Raw genomic sequence first — 15002 nt, forward strand, 5'->3', positions numbered from 1 at the left:
GTCTGGATGTTCTGGTTCTTATTCTTTTAAGCCTATATCCCCCTGTTGCGGAGACAAGGAAGGTTGCTGGTTTCCTTTGCTCTCGCGCGCTCTCTCTTTTTTTTTAATTTAAAAAATTATTTGTGTTTATTCAAGTACAGTTAATTTACAATATTATGTTAGTTTCGGGTGTGTAGTGTAGTGATTCAGTGTTTTTGAAGATTATACTCCATTTTAGGTTATTACAAGATAATGGCTGTAATTCCCTGTGCTGTACAGTATATCATTGTTGTTCCTTTGCTCTTGAGCCTGATTGAGGACTTTACCAGCTAAGACCTCATTTTCATTTTGAAGTAATTTGAGCAATAGAGGGGGAGCCCAGCAAATTTGAATTGCAGGTCCCTGCCCCTGTAGCTTTGGAAAGGCCGTGCTTGATCCTTTGCCTTTCTTCCAAGCTTGGAGTGATGGGCTGCTGGCAGGGTTGGATTATGGCCTGGCCCTGTGGTGGATGTGTGTGCTTGTGTCTGGTCACCTATGGTGAATGTATGCTCATAGTTCTGTATCAGAGAGCTCCTCTGTGATTCTAAACTTACGACAGTATTTTAACCACTGTGGCTCATTTTTCTCACATGGCAGTGTTTACATATTATTGAAAGCCAAAGTGAATCTCCACATTTGCCTTAACTGACCTTTGTTACCAAGTTTCATACCGAGCACCTTTGTAGTCAAGTTTTTAAAAAGTAATGTGTGTAATTCTAATGGATTTTGGTTTGTATATGTTGTTAACTGTTTTTTTTTTTTAAACTTTTTTTTCAAATTGATAGGTTTAAACAAATGTTAGTAATTTGATCATATTAAAATGGTAATTATTTGAATGTTTTTTCTGGGATTGATGTCACTTCTCCTTTTCAAGTATCATAGGCCAACCTTCACTCATTTTGTTTATTTGAAAGGTTACAGATTTCTAAATAGTTTGGGAATCATTTGCCAACCATGCAGAGGGGGAAGGCTTGCTGCTGACATGTAAATCCAAGCAGTGAGGGTTGTTTGAACTGCTCTTTGAGACAATTTAACTAATAATATTTAAACCTTTGGAAATTTGGCTATTATTAGACAAGCCTAGGATTTAAGTCATTTCCCAAAGGAGAATGATTCTCAAAATATGACATATTAAAATAAGTATGTTTGTTTATCCCAAATGAGATTGTGAAATTTGTGATTATTCCATTCCTATCCAAATATGACCCTTCACATTTTGTTGGTTGAAAATAAATTTCTTATAAAAATTTATCCTTTGCTAAATGAATCTGGGTGAGGAGACTCCTGCCCCTTACATAACAATGACAATTTATCCTGATCCAGGATACATTATTATTTACGCAGAAAGAAGCATTGTGCTTCAGCATCAGAATGCTCTGTGGTGACACTGCCCCTGCCACCTGCCATTTTCTTTCACGATTGTTTCTGAGCATCTGTGGTGGCTTAAGTGCTGGTGCTGGGGATATAAAGATGAGCAGGACAGAGAGGATCCTGGCCCTCATGGAGCTTAGCGTGTGTGCCTCGTTCATCATTTCCTGTAGTGTTGCTTTTCATTGTGGTTTTACATATTTCTGTCATGTGATCATTATCCCAGGAAATTGTGATACGCATTTTCGCTTGATAAGATTTGCAGAGAATTTAGGCACTGGGCTGTTCTAGGAGTAAAAGTCTGCTTCCAAATAGCATGTTATTGCTCCTCTGTTGTTCAGGCACTCAGGCCTTATAAAATTTCCCAAAGAGTAAGGCTGTGAAGTGCCAAACTCACTGAAAGTCAGGACTGGCGTTTTGGCAGCAGTAACATTAGACCTACACCCTAATGTAATTTAAAACTATTCTGGAAGTAAAGGGAAGACCAAAGTGGTGATTTATAGTGGCTCAGAAACCCCACACTGGCCATGAGACCATGGTGTTAGGTCTGCATTGAGTTAATGATTTCACTTTTAATTGCTTTTCTCTGTTAATAGAACAAAAACAAGGATAGCCTTTAACTGCCAAGTATATGACGAAGCCTTGTATTTTAATAGGAATTATTTTTAAATGTTTTTGTTTGGTTCAAATTAGGTGATTTTGAGGCTTATAGATAGATACTGGAAAAGCTGACCTTACTTTCTTGATCTATTTTTGAAATAAAGCTAGTGTTAAAAAATTTTAGGGCTTACAAATTTATATTTAGAATCTAGATATTATCATATGTAGGCACAGAAAAGAAATAAAGTACTTTGTTTAAAATTTTAAAGTACAAATAGTACATAAGGATAAATTTCTATGCCATATATTGAGAATTTTTCTTTTGTTTAAGGCACTCAAATAATAAATCTGTTTATAATTTTACTGTTCATTGTGCAGTTTGCTCTGTAAAGTAGAGGGTCAGGGAGATGCCTTGTTATTCCCCCTACTTTCTACTTTTCCTTGTAGAAGAAATGTATTCTTGGTCATACTGTATAATGGTAAGTTCTTAAGCCACCCTGATGTAATCTTTTAAACAGATTGTTTTAAAATAAAACGAATTATGGTCAGTGTATTTTCTGATAGTGAATCTTTTAAAATAAGTAATTTTCTTTATAGTTAGGGTAATTTAGCTACTCCCAAGTAGTAGAACCTGGTTTAACCTGCCCATGTTAAAAAAAAATAAAATTTGTCCCTACAACTTTATTCATAAAATTAGAACTGGCCTTCCAGTGGCATCTTTGATCTGGGTAGGAAAGAGCTTACTTCTGAATATTGGGAATGAAGGTGTCTTAGTCTGTGTGAACTGCTGTTACAAAACATCATAGACTGGGTGGCATATAAACAACATTTATTTCTCATAGTTCTAGAGGCTGGAAAGTCCACGAACAAGGTGCTGGCAGATTTGGTGTCTGGTGAGGGCCTGGTTCATAGACTGCTGTGTCCTCACGTGATGGAAGGGGTGAGGTTACACTCTGGGGTTTCTCTTCTAATTCCATTCATGAGGGCTCTGCCCTCATGATCTAATCACCTCCCGAAGGTCCCAACTCCAAGTGCTGTCACATTGGGCATTAGGAATTAACATGTGAATTTTATGGGGGAGGGGGACACAAACATTCAGTCAGTAGCAGCAGGCTTGTAATGAGAGCTTTAGTCTTTTGAGTGTCGTAGGCAGAAGATGGCTAAATCATCACTGCTTCCCTGAGCTACATACATTAGTGCTAGGGAGGAGTAGCCTAATGTGAGTTTTTATATCAGAGGCATGATAAATGGGACCCATGGTGTATGAAATTCCAACTCTTTAGTACAGGGAAATGTGCTCTTCATGTTCCTGTCTTCTAAGGCCTGCCTTCAAGTCTTAACTTACCTAAAGGTGGTACACATCTTTCCTTTAGCTTGGACAGTGTTTCTTAACCTGTTTTCCACTATTCTCTTCCTCCACCAGAAGTCTTTTAGACAGTTTGAAATTTTAATACTACAGATATACTGTATCTGTGCTTACATAAAAGAAAGTTTTTTTGCCCCAACGCCCAAATGAATTTTCATCCTTTGGGACCAGTATTACCCCCATGGAGAATGCATGAGCTAGGATACCTGGCTGTGTGGGTTGCTGCCCTACCTAGTAATTAGGCTTTGAAGGAGGCTAATCTATTATTTATTTAAGAACCTTGAGTCCATTAGACAATTTTCTGATATGGACCACTGTTAAAGGGTTGTTCCTCAGAGCACAAGCTATTTATTCATTCATGGAGTCATACACACTTGTTTGAAGCCCTCCTGGCTTCCTCATTTCCTTGCCTTGCCACCATGGGCAAAGCCTTAGTTTATTCATTTGTAAAGTAGGCAATAATAGTATCTACCTCAAAAGGTTGCTGGGGAAGACTGAAAAAGCGAGTAAAGCACCATGCTTGGCATAAAGTAAGCCAGCAAAAAAATGAAGCTATTTTTAATAGTACTAGAGTTTTCTTTGGTTGTTAGACTCATCATCTGTCTGCATTTTAAAGATTAGACAAGTTCTTACGGCTCTGGATTCAGTGGTGATAAAGATATTATAGATGTTGTGTTCATAGCTGTATGACTTGATCCAGTTGATTAAATCTTCACGCCCAAGTTTCCACATTTTGTTAATATAGAAAGCAAGGTAAGTTGGTTGAAGCTTCAAATATAGCAGTAATCCTAATAAATGTACATGGGTTATATTTGCCCACTAAATGACAGACTCTTGGATTGAATTAAAAAATAAGAGACATACCTAAGACAAAATGACTCTAGAAGGTTTAAAGAACAGAAAGGGGGTGGGGAGGGACAGGCAAATATTACTATCAATAAAAATAGAATTAATATATGAATATGGAATAAATAGAATATTTCATGTTAACAACCCACCAAGAAGATATAATAATTATGATTTTGCATGTATCCAGGGAGTTACAAGGGAAATCTGTTAAAACCACAATCATAGTGGTAGATTTTAACATACTCTGTCACTGATAAATAAAACAGACAAAAGTTAGTATGACTATAGAGTATTTGAAGACCACCTTTATTAACGAGGTTTCATTTTAAACAAGTGTCTGAGTACCGTTCCCTCACAAAATGGTCTGAGTCTGAATTTTGGCTGGTTTATGCAGCCATATAATGCTCTTTGTACGGTAGATGTGTTCCCGTAAAGCTCCAAGTAAAGTAGAAAATTGTAAAAGTGAATGATTAACTTTTCTAAAGGACTTTGTATGCGTGTGATTTTTTTCTTACGTTGTCAGCTCTCACACTAGAACTCTTTCTTTGTGTCCTGGTGTTTGTGAGCAGAGAACTTTGAATGTCTAGGTTGGACTCTTGAGCTTTTTTATGGAACTGGGTCCATGAACCTGAGTAATGGTTGGTTAGCTAGATTTATCCTCATCACAGTGGTTCTAGATGTGGTTTCTTGCAGAGACTCCTCTTTATTGGCCATTTACACGTGCTGCAGAATGCCTCAGTGGCAAACTGTAAACGGGGTGTGACTCTCTTGCTTTCTGGCTACTGAAGAGTTGAGAGGATTGAGGCAGAACTCTCAGAGGTCCCTTCCTGGAAACTCTCAGACATAGTTTGGTCTCTCCAGAGTCCCTAAGTAGGATCTTCTTTTTTGTTTTTTCTTTTTTTTTAAGGTGGCACACCAGCAGTCCAGTGTATACTTTTTCAAGTTTTTTTTTATGAGTGAAGTGGGAGGGTTTTTAAGCATCTGCAGAACATTTGGCTTTGTGAATTCTGTCGAAGTAATTGTTGGCATATGGTTTTCCTCCTTAAGAAGGGTTGGCAAATGTTGTCACCTTTTTCTTTAATTTATTTGAGCCTTTAATTAATATTGGGTATTAATGAAGTGTGTGTTTGTGCATGTGTGTAGCGCCAGTGAAAATTCCATTTATTCTCTCTTTGTTGCTTTGTTCTCTAGTTTGGACAAAAAATAAATTATTTTCATGGGTAAAAACTAAATTAAAAAGGAAAACATACATTTTAATAAGTATGTAGAGAAGCACCTTATTAAATATAAGTTCGTGTTCATTAGCAGCCTAGTCTAAAAATGTGACTGCCTTGAAATTGAAGGCAGAGAGCCTAGCAGATCTGTGTAACTTAAAAGGGTATGTGTTCTGGGCTTTATGACTGATGGAGATGGTACCCCCGTGGCAGCTTGAATTGTCATTGCTCGTGTGGCCTCACCTTCCCATCCTCCATCCAGTCTCCCACCCTCCCAACCAGTCCATAAATAATGAACAAGCACTTAATGTTTCCAGGCACCTTGCTAGGAGTTGAGAAATATGAACGCAGTATGATGGGGACATGACCTTAAGAGCCTGTGTCCTACTGATGATTAGTAAATAGAAGTTTTGTAATTATGAAACGGTCTTATGATGATAAGTGATAGGGCAGAGGTATATAAGGAGTGTCTAGGAGGGAGGTCATGTGTGGGTCGTCTAACTCAGACGTGGTGGTGGTGGTGGAGGGATCAGGGGTGGCTTCTTGGATGAGGTGATACATCAGCTAGGATTTGTTGGAATAGGAGAGAGCTGTTCTAGGTAGTAGTTTTGGAGGTGAGACTGGAACATGACTTTTCCTTCAGGAGCTACAAGAGTTAAAGACAAGAATATTGAAACCAGGCTGGAGAGCTGGGCAGGCCCCTCCTGAAGGCTCTCATTTCTCTTCAAGGGGTTCTGGGCATTATTCTGAAGGCATAGGGATTTATTATTCTGAAGGCGTGAGCACTGGTGGATTTTAGTCATGGGAATAAAGTGATTAGAATTACATTTTAGAAAGGTCCCTCTGGCGGCAATGTAGGGTTGCGGATTAGGGGTTAAAATGAGAGGTGAGGCACTGGAATAAGAAACTATTGCTTGAGCTGATTTATGAGATTTTCAGGAGGTGCAGGCAACCTTGGGCCCTGAATATGGGAGGGGAGAGAGAAATGAAGGATGACCGCAAGGTTTCTAGCTGAGGTCGGTGGGAGAAATGAGGGTGCTGTTCAGTGAGGGAGTGACAGAGGGAAAACAAGGTTTGGAGGGAGGAATTAGGAGTTTAGTTGTAGACACGGACTTGTTTATCCTTAGGAGACGCTGGCCTTAGCTGTCTGGGGAGTGGTTGTCAGCATAGGGTAGTGGGTAACATCATCCAGGCAGACGGAAGAGGGCAGTGGAAGGAAGCCTGGAGATAAACTATAAAGAACAAAACCCTGTGTGTTGATGTAATACCCATGTGACAGGGAAAACAGATACGGTACCTTGGAAAATAAACAGATCAAGTGTTTTCCCTCTGGACTTGGCCAGGTGTTGACTTTCAGAATTTTAGTCAATGAAGACAACTATCAATAATAACTCCTAAAGCTGGGAGTGGTGAAGCTCCAGTTTTTTTTCCTGATGGTTATGACCTTGTGGTAGCATGTGCCAGAGCTGGAGGAACCTCTTTGCCTCTTTGGGTCTATGTTAATAGCTTCCTCATCTAGTTCTGTCTTTGTCTGACAGTTTGAAGAAATAAAATTGTCTTCTTAATGAAGCAGAAAATGATAAAGCTTTTGGAATGTCTTTGTATTTTTGGAAAATTCCAGTTCATAGGAATTAGAGAAGGGCAGAGGATTAGAGAAGAGTAATTTGTGGAGGGGGCTTGGCTTTTTTACTTACTCCTTATTTTTATATGCACACACACACACACACACACACAGTTAGGATGGAGAAGAGCAGGGAAGCAGTTTTAATCATCTTCCCAATGTCTGGCCACAGAAGACATGAGTATTATTCATATCACATCTGGGATGTTAGTGATTTGTATTCACTCAAGGATTATTTAATGGGTTCCTGCCGTGGTGATCAAGTCAGAATTCGGGCCGCACCGAGCCAGCTGGGACAGTGAGAGCCCTTCTCTGGAGTGGAGATTGTCTTACCTCCCTCCACCCTCACACAGTTCTCTCAAGCTTTCCTAACGGCAGCCCCACCACCAGGCCCAGTTCCAAGATGGCCAGCCCTCCTCTCTTCTCTCCTCCTAATCTTCCCACAGCCATCGAAGTACAGATTGCTTCACTGGCGCTTGGGACACATGGCTGATAGCTAGCACCTTGGGAAAATCTAGCCCTTTATAGATAACCGCCTGGGGACACCTATAGGTGCGATGTAAGCTGCCCCCGCAGCTGGCACCATCCTTTGCTGAAGTGGATTAGGGGATAATGATGGTAGTAGCTTGCTGGGCTTTCTGGGATCCCTGTGCCATGGGCACGCTCTCGTCCATGCTCTTGCCTTGACTCCGACTGTACCTTCACCCTCAGGTTCCTGCATTGTTGCTGTTGAATATCTGGAAGCCCCGTTCCACTATGGCCCTGGTGGGAATGTGGGATTTTTTTGCTTTGACATATCCCTGAAAATTAAAAAAAAAAAATTCTATCATTATGAAAACTCTACTGTTTGGTGAGGATATTGCCTTAGGACAGAGAACGTTGAAGACAAAAATGCCCCTGATATCCAAGTTTTCAGACGCTCGAGTGAAACAATCGAATACAAAGAGTAACTTATAGTCGATATTTCTTTTGTATACAGACTCGTAGGAAATTTTGCTCCCCAGTCACCCCTTTGTTTTGAGGAACAATGGCGTTATTAAAGAACAGCATTAAAGAAGAATACTTAGGAAACATGTGCTGACATTCTCTGAATGACTTATTTTAAACTTAAATCAAGGACTCAATGTTTGCTGTCGAGACATTTGTGGATAAGTCAGTGGTAGGAAGAGATTCATGGGATGTGGTTGGTCTGACTCTGGAGTCAGGGGTGGTGGGAGCTGGAGCACAGGTTGGTTGCTGCCCTGGAGGCCTCGGTGTGGCTTGTTCTCATTGGTCAGCAGGTGGCACCAAATAGCCAGGACGAATCTGGAGAGAGGTATGTGGTGTTTTGATTTCACCTTGGGTTGGGTTAAACATTTTGGAGTTAATAGGACTCTCAAGTTTTTTCCCCCTAGAGATGGCATCCTCCAAGACTGAATTTTGTAGAAGTCTTTGGTTTTGAAAGAGTCATAAAACTTAACCATCTCCAAGGTCAAATGGTACATAACAATATTGATTTTTTTTTTTTTGGAGGGTATATGGCTGAATGCTAAAAGCCAACTGTAAGACCCTTCTATAGAATATACTTACTGGCTTAGGTGTCTGAATTTTTTCGTGTTTTTATGAAATCTTTTCAATATGTTGCTAATGGAGGTGTTAAAATTGATCTACTGATAAATTTATATTTTTGACCTTGATAATGTCTGCCTGATGGGAATCCAGGATTTTACTCCCATCCGAGATGTTTCTGTTTGAGCAGAGGTGGGTGACTCTGAGTTACAGATGGTGATTCAGTTGTGAGGGGGACACGGAGGATGTGTTGGGGATATTCTTGGATATCTTGTGAGAAAACAGCTAATGACAAAAGAGGGGGCAGGTCTGTGCTTTTGCCCCCAATTATTAACACCACTTGAGGTGCAGTTCATTTGTTTCAGCTTAATTTATTGTCCACGGACCCCTGGTTGCATGTGCCTTGTATGGTTCTGTGCTAGAACTTGAGAAAAAGCTGCCTTTTGAAGTACAATAAGTGGAATGTTTCTTTTCTGCGTATGTGGCTTTGTTTATTTTCTTTGTTTGGTGCCATGTGTGGGGAAAAATGTGAGCCCGAGTGGTCCATTTGTGGTTGCCGGGTGGTGTCTGGTTTGATTAGTGCATGAGCTCCAGTGATTAAGCTTGCTAACTCTGGTCTGTGCGTGCATTCTTGGGGCAGGCTGAATGAGGTTTTCACAAAATGAGCATCCAGGTACAAAATCTTATAATTAATTTTTGAGTCTTAGATGGGGCCTGTGGGAAGGGATGGGAGGGGAAGATGACAAACATCTTTTCCCTTGGGATATCTTCCTACAACTAAGTGGGGGGTGCATCTTTCTTCCTCCTCTTCCTCCTCTTTTTAATTTACTTAGATAGGCTTGTATATAAAATGTGCAGGAAGTTAACCACACCCACAGGAATTAAGCACATATCCTTGCCTCCTAGAATCTGTTTTTCACACAGCACCAGGATTGATCTTTTAAAAACATACATCCAGTGATGTCAGTTATTAGGTTAAAATCCTGCCCTGGCTTCCCTCACACTTAGGTTAACAGCCCTTTGTGGACTGGCTCCACCTACCTTTCCAACCTCATCTCCTTGTATCTCTCCCTGCCTACCAGACTTGGGCCACACTGAGCTCTTCATTCCTCCAACAAGCCCTGCTGTTCTCACCTTAGGGCCTTTACATGAGTAGTTTCCTTTGCCTGGAATGTCATTCCTCTTGATCTGGGTGTGACAAGACCATTGAGAGCTCAGTTTAAATACCGACTCAGGCCTTCCCTGACCACCAGCTCTAAAATAGCCATTCATTCCTTTTCTCTCTTTTATTTTTAAATTAAGATATAACACACATAATACTTTGTAAGTTTTAAGGTGTAAGGTATGTTGATTTGATATGTTTATATATTGCAGTATGATTACCACTGTAGCATTAGCTAACACCTCTGTCACTTCACATAATTATCATTTCTTTTTTGTGGTGAGGATGATTAAGTCTAGTCTCTTAGCAGCTTTGAAGTTTATAAGACAGTGTGATTGATTACTCACTCTGTGTCACATCACTCCAGTTTCATTTTATTTTTTTTCAACTATCTTGTCTTTTCTTATGTGCTTTTTTTGTCCAGCTCTTCCTAGTAGGATGTAAGCTTCACTAGAGCCAGGTCCGTATCTTGTTTACTGTTAACCCAGCATCTGGAACAGTGCTAAGCATGTACTAGGTCCCCGGAACATTTTGGTTCCATGAATGAATAATAGCTATATTGAGGGGAGAAGCTATATATTTAAAGCTAAATGTATCTCTCTTAATTCTCTGAGGGCGCTGTGATCAAGATGGCAGTGGGCCAAACGTTGAGGCTGAAGTTCTTGTTTCCCATTTATCCCTATACAACATTGTGGCCCTGGTGGGTCCCTGAGACGTGGGTATTGGGGTGGGGAGTAGAATTTGTAATAACACAGTCATATACAAAATTTCCGTCATTATTCAGTCATTTTTTGGTATCTGTTAAACACTAGTACTGTCCTTGCTGCTGTATATTTACTATGTCATTTAATCTTAGGCATCAGTTTTCTAATATGTGAATGATATGTTTAGATAAAATGATCTGTTAGTTCTCTTATATCACATTATATGAATTTCTAGGAGAAGCCAGAAGATTATAGTTTATGGTGACACACAATAGAAACAGATTAGTTCATTCAGAATACCTACCCAAGGTAGGTATTCATACAGCTCTAATAAAACTTTAAAATTGCAAAGTTTAAACTTTAGAACGGAGGAAGAAACCCACCCTTTGCTGGGTATCCGTCATCTCATTCAGTCTTCTCAACAACCTGTAGAGTATCTTCCCTCCTTCATGTCTGTGGAAACGGAGGCTCAGAGGTGTTATGTGCCTTGGCCAAGGTCACACACGTGTTACGAGGCAGTGCTGAAGTTCCCACCAGCTTCGATTGACTCCAGAGACCTGCTCTCAGCATGTAGGAGTTGTGTTACCTTCTGCTCACCTTGCCCCAGTAGGTTTTGTGGGTATCAACAGCTTAGACTTCTGACTAGGGTTTCCCTTCTGTTTCTCACAGACCTCTGAGAAGGAGCCGATGTGGAGAAGCAGCTGAGGCGGTCCAGGATGACGACCACAGTAGCCACAGACTACGACAACATCGAGATCCAACAGCAGTACAGCGATGTCAACAACCGCTGGGACGTGGACGACTGGGACAACGAGAACAGCTCCGCGCGGCTCTTTGAGCGGTCCCGCATCAAGGCTCTGGCAGGTAGGGTGCCCTTATGTCCCGTCACAGAGGCCTGGGATGCCTTACAGGTCCCTTTGAAGTCATCCACCCTGTCCACCTCTCAAGATCAGCTCACCTCTACTTGAACATGTCCCACCAGAGCAAGCTGACTGTTTCATAAGGTGGCCAGTTTCCTATCTGGGGAACTGTCAGTCCCACAGCCAGAATGATTCAGAGCACAGGGTGGTTTTTATAGCCGTTCAGAAAGAGATGCCCTAGGCTTGTCAGAAATCTTTTATTTTTAACACATCTTACATTTCAGTGTATTGAAGTATACTATACCTTAGACACAAAAATACAGTTTGACCCTGGAACAACATGGGGGTTAGGGACACCAACCTGCTGCACGGTCGAAAATCCGTGTATTTGACTCCCCCAGAACTTAGCTACTAATAGCCCACTGTTGACCTGAAGCCTTATCCATAACATAACCAGTCGATTAACACATAATTTGTAAGTGATATGTATGATATACTGTACTCTTACTGTAAAGTAAGCTGGAGAAAAGAAAACGTTATTAAGAAAATCATAAGGAAGGGAAAATACATTTACTGTATGTCTGTATATTTATTGAAAATAAATGTGTAAATGTAAGTGTACCTGCACAGTTCAAACTCTTGTTCAAGGGTCAACTGTATACAAATTAACCTGTTTACTTAGGGTCTGTGATATATAAATTAACTTGACCTGTTACAGTACTTGCTTTGAGTGACCAAGGTTAGTTAGTATCACGTGCAAAGTTTTGGATCTGAAAAGCAATAGCTTAATCTGGTGAGGGCACATTTAATGCTCTAACAGGTAAGTCTGCCATTGATAAAGTTAACAGGCACACATCCCTTACTTCATGATTTCTCACTCCCTTGTTGCTGTTGAATACTTAGGGCACACTTTTACCAGGGCCCTAGATGGGGTGGGAGTGTTTTATCTTGGAATTGCCCTGAAAATCAGGAAGGGGTTCAGTCACAATGAAAACTCAGCAGTATTGAATATGTGTAAACCAGGGGGCCAATGTGGAGTTTATTCAAAATGTTGCCTCTGTACTTTGAGACTCCAAATAAAATGATTTCCAAATGAGAAAAGTGGGTTTATGTATTTTTTCCTAATATCTTTAATTATGACAAGTAAACAAAAGTCATGACTTAAACAAGTAAGTTTCCTGTTAATTGTGAAGACAGCTGACTTTTTTGTTACCTTTACAGTGTAATGTGTTTATGAGGCATGTCATTTGGAGTTCTCTTGATTGTAAGCAAAAGGAAACCTAACCCAAAGTGGTTTAAATGACAAAGAGACATGACAGAGAATAGTAGACAAATTCAACACTTAAGCCAGACTTGCTCCTGGGCTTAGATGGTATGCCCAGGATCCAGTTTCTTTCCACTTTTTGGCTTTCCTTGCTGGTGTGGACTCCATTCTCAGGTAGGCTCATGGGTCCCTGGAGTCCCAGGATGGCTGCCCCGGGTCCCAGATCTGTTTGTAAGGACATCCAGTAGAAAAGAGCACCTCTGCTTGCTCAGTATTGTACTTCCACTATGGCCGTGGCATCAGTCTCACTGGCTTGATTGACTGTGCTTGGGTCACGTGCCTCTCTCAGAGCCTCTCTCCACTGGAGTCAGAAGAGGATATGCTGATTGACATCAGCTAATCAGAATGCATCTTGGGGTGCAGGGAATTGCGGGGTTGGGAGTAGCGAGGGGTCAGTCCCACCCAAACAGCTTGGCTAGAAAATTTAGAATATAACAGGAAGGAGGAAGAGGGAAATGGATGTTGAGGATGCAGGCAACTAAATGCTATGGAAAAATTGTTCAGCTGCCTTAGGATAATTTGTTTTTTGAGTGGTGGTAATTTGTAGGTCTTTCTTGAGCTTGCCTGATTCGAGGGCATAAATGATTAACCAGATAGTCACTCTAGAATTAGAGCTTTATTTTCTAGCTTATTCATTAACATGGAACCTTATGGAAACCATGATCTTGTCTCGTGCTAGTGGATTGATTTATACTTTAATGCCTTACCTCATTTTCTTGAGGTTTCATTTGAGCTGTTAGCCCAGTATGATATTAGTGGCCTGTTATCTTTGATCATGAGTCATTTACTTTCTGGCTCCAGACTACCAGGTACAGTTGACCCTTAAACAACAGGGGTTTGAACTGTGTGGAGGATTGGTGTCCCTCACCCCTGTGTTGTTCAAGGGTCAACTGTAGTATCGCCCTTTTAAGAATTTTACTCGCAAACTGCAGAGCAGTTCCTTGCTTTGTTCTTTTCTGTAGTTCCAGAGGAGATCCCCAGCTGTCCTTAGGATTAATCAGTTGTCCTTACACTTCCTAAGATGTCTTTCCCTCTGTGTTATCCAGGTCCTTCAACAAATGCTAATAATAGTAAGCATACTTACAGTGTGTCAGGCACTGTTTTAAATGCATTGTATATATTAACAGTTAATCCCATAACAACTATGAGAGACAGTATTGTTATCTACAATGTATAGATGAGGAAACTGAGGCACAAAGAGATTAAGTAGCTTGCCCAAGGTCACACCGCAGATAAGTGACTGAAGGCAGACTGGCTCCAAAGTGTATACTCTACTTTTTTTTGCGATATGCGGGCCTCTCACTGTTGTGGCCTCTCCCGTTGCGGAGCACAGGCTCCGGTTGCGCAGGCTCAGCAGCCATGGCTCACGGGCCCAGCCGCTTCGCAGCATGTGGGATCCTCCTGGACCGGGGCACGAGCCCATGTCCCCTGCATCGGCAGGCAGACTCCCAACCACTGCGCCACCAGGGAAGCCCCTACTATTTTTTTTTATATTCAGTAAAATGCAAAATGATTCAAAGCTCACTGGTGTAGAGAATTGATGATGGGTAATGCAAACATGTTAAAAAGATCTTTAGAAGGCTCAGAAATGCATCCTGTGGCTTGAAGAAGCCATGAGTAACCACGAGAAGTTACTGAAAAGAAAACATGCTGCCTCCAGGATAAATAATGTGGGAAAAAAAAAAAAAGGAATTGCTTTTAGTGAATCCAGAAGATACCAGGAAAACCACCTGTTCATGGAAGAAATTATCTTGCTTATTATCTGACTTCCCAGTTCTGTGGGACAGAAAAGTCTCTGAGCTCTCTAAGAAGCCTTATAAGCTGATAGCGGGAGTAACAGATCAGACCAGCACCGTCTAGAACTGTGGTTCTAGAATTTGAGTGGTCTTCAGAATCACGGCACAGATTGTGGGCCCACTGCCAGAGTTTCTGATTCAGTAAGTCCAAGATGGTACTTCGATAATTTACGTTTCTGACAGGTTCCCAGGTGATGCTGATGTGGCTGGTCTGGGGAATCCCATTTTGAGACTGGTGTAGAGTATCTATGGTCATCTGGTCTACTTCCTTGGGTGTCTGAGGCCATTTCATCTAGAAACAAAACAAATGAACAAACAAACCAAAAACAAACTCACAGATACAGAGATCGTATTAGTGGTTACCACAGGGAAAGCGGGGTGGGTATGGGTGAAAGAGGTGAAGGGGGTCGACTGTATGGTGAATGGATGGTAACTAGAATTGTGCTGGTGATCACTTCATAGTGTATACAGATGAGGAATTCTATTGCTGTAAACCTGAAACTTACATATTAAAGAAACCCTTTAATTTTTTAAAGAAAGGTAAAAGCTAAACATTTTTACAAGTGATGGGT

The 15002-nt window shown here is 40.9% G+C and overlaps 1 protein-coding gene across 6 annotated transcripts in view; it reads left to right on the plus strand.

Moving 5' to 3' along the window:
- SPTBN1 (spectrin beta, non-erythrocytic 1) overlaps positions 1-15002 on the plus strand; it is a 196644-nt gene that overhangs the window by 44302 nt on the left and 137340 nt on the right. For all 6 annotated transcript variants that reach the window (XM_082641908.1, XM_082641913.1, XM_082641911.1 and 3 more), the window contains one exon: positions 11120-11314. In XM_082641908.1, the coding sequence (XP_082498034.1) occupies positions 11167-11314 (148 nt within the window). In that variant the 5' untranslated portion in view covers positions 11120-11166. The remainder of the gene's footprint in view (positions 1-11119; positions 11315-15002) is intronic.

This window comes from Mesoplodon mirus (assembly GCF_964341445.2).
Source record: "Mesoplodon mirus genome assembly, chromosome: 14".
Taxonomy (NCBI): Eukaryota; Metazoa; Chordata; class Mammalia; order Artiodactyla; family Ziphiidae; genus Mesoplodon; species Mesoplodon mirus.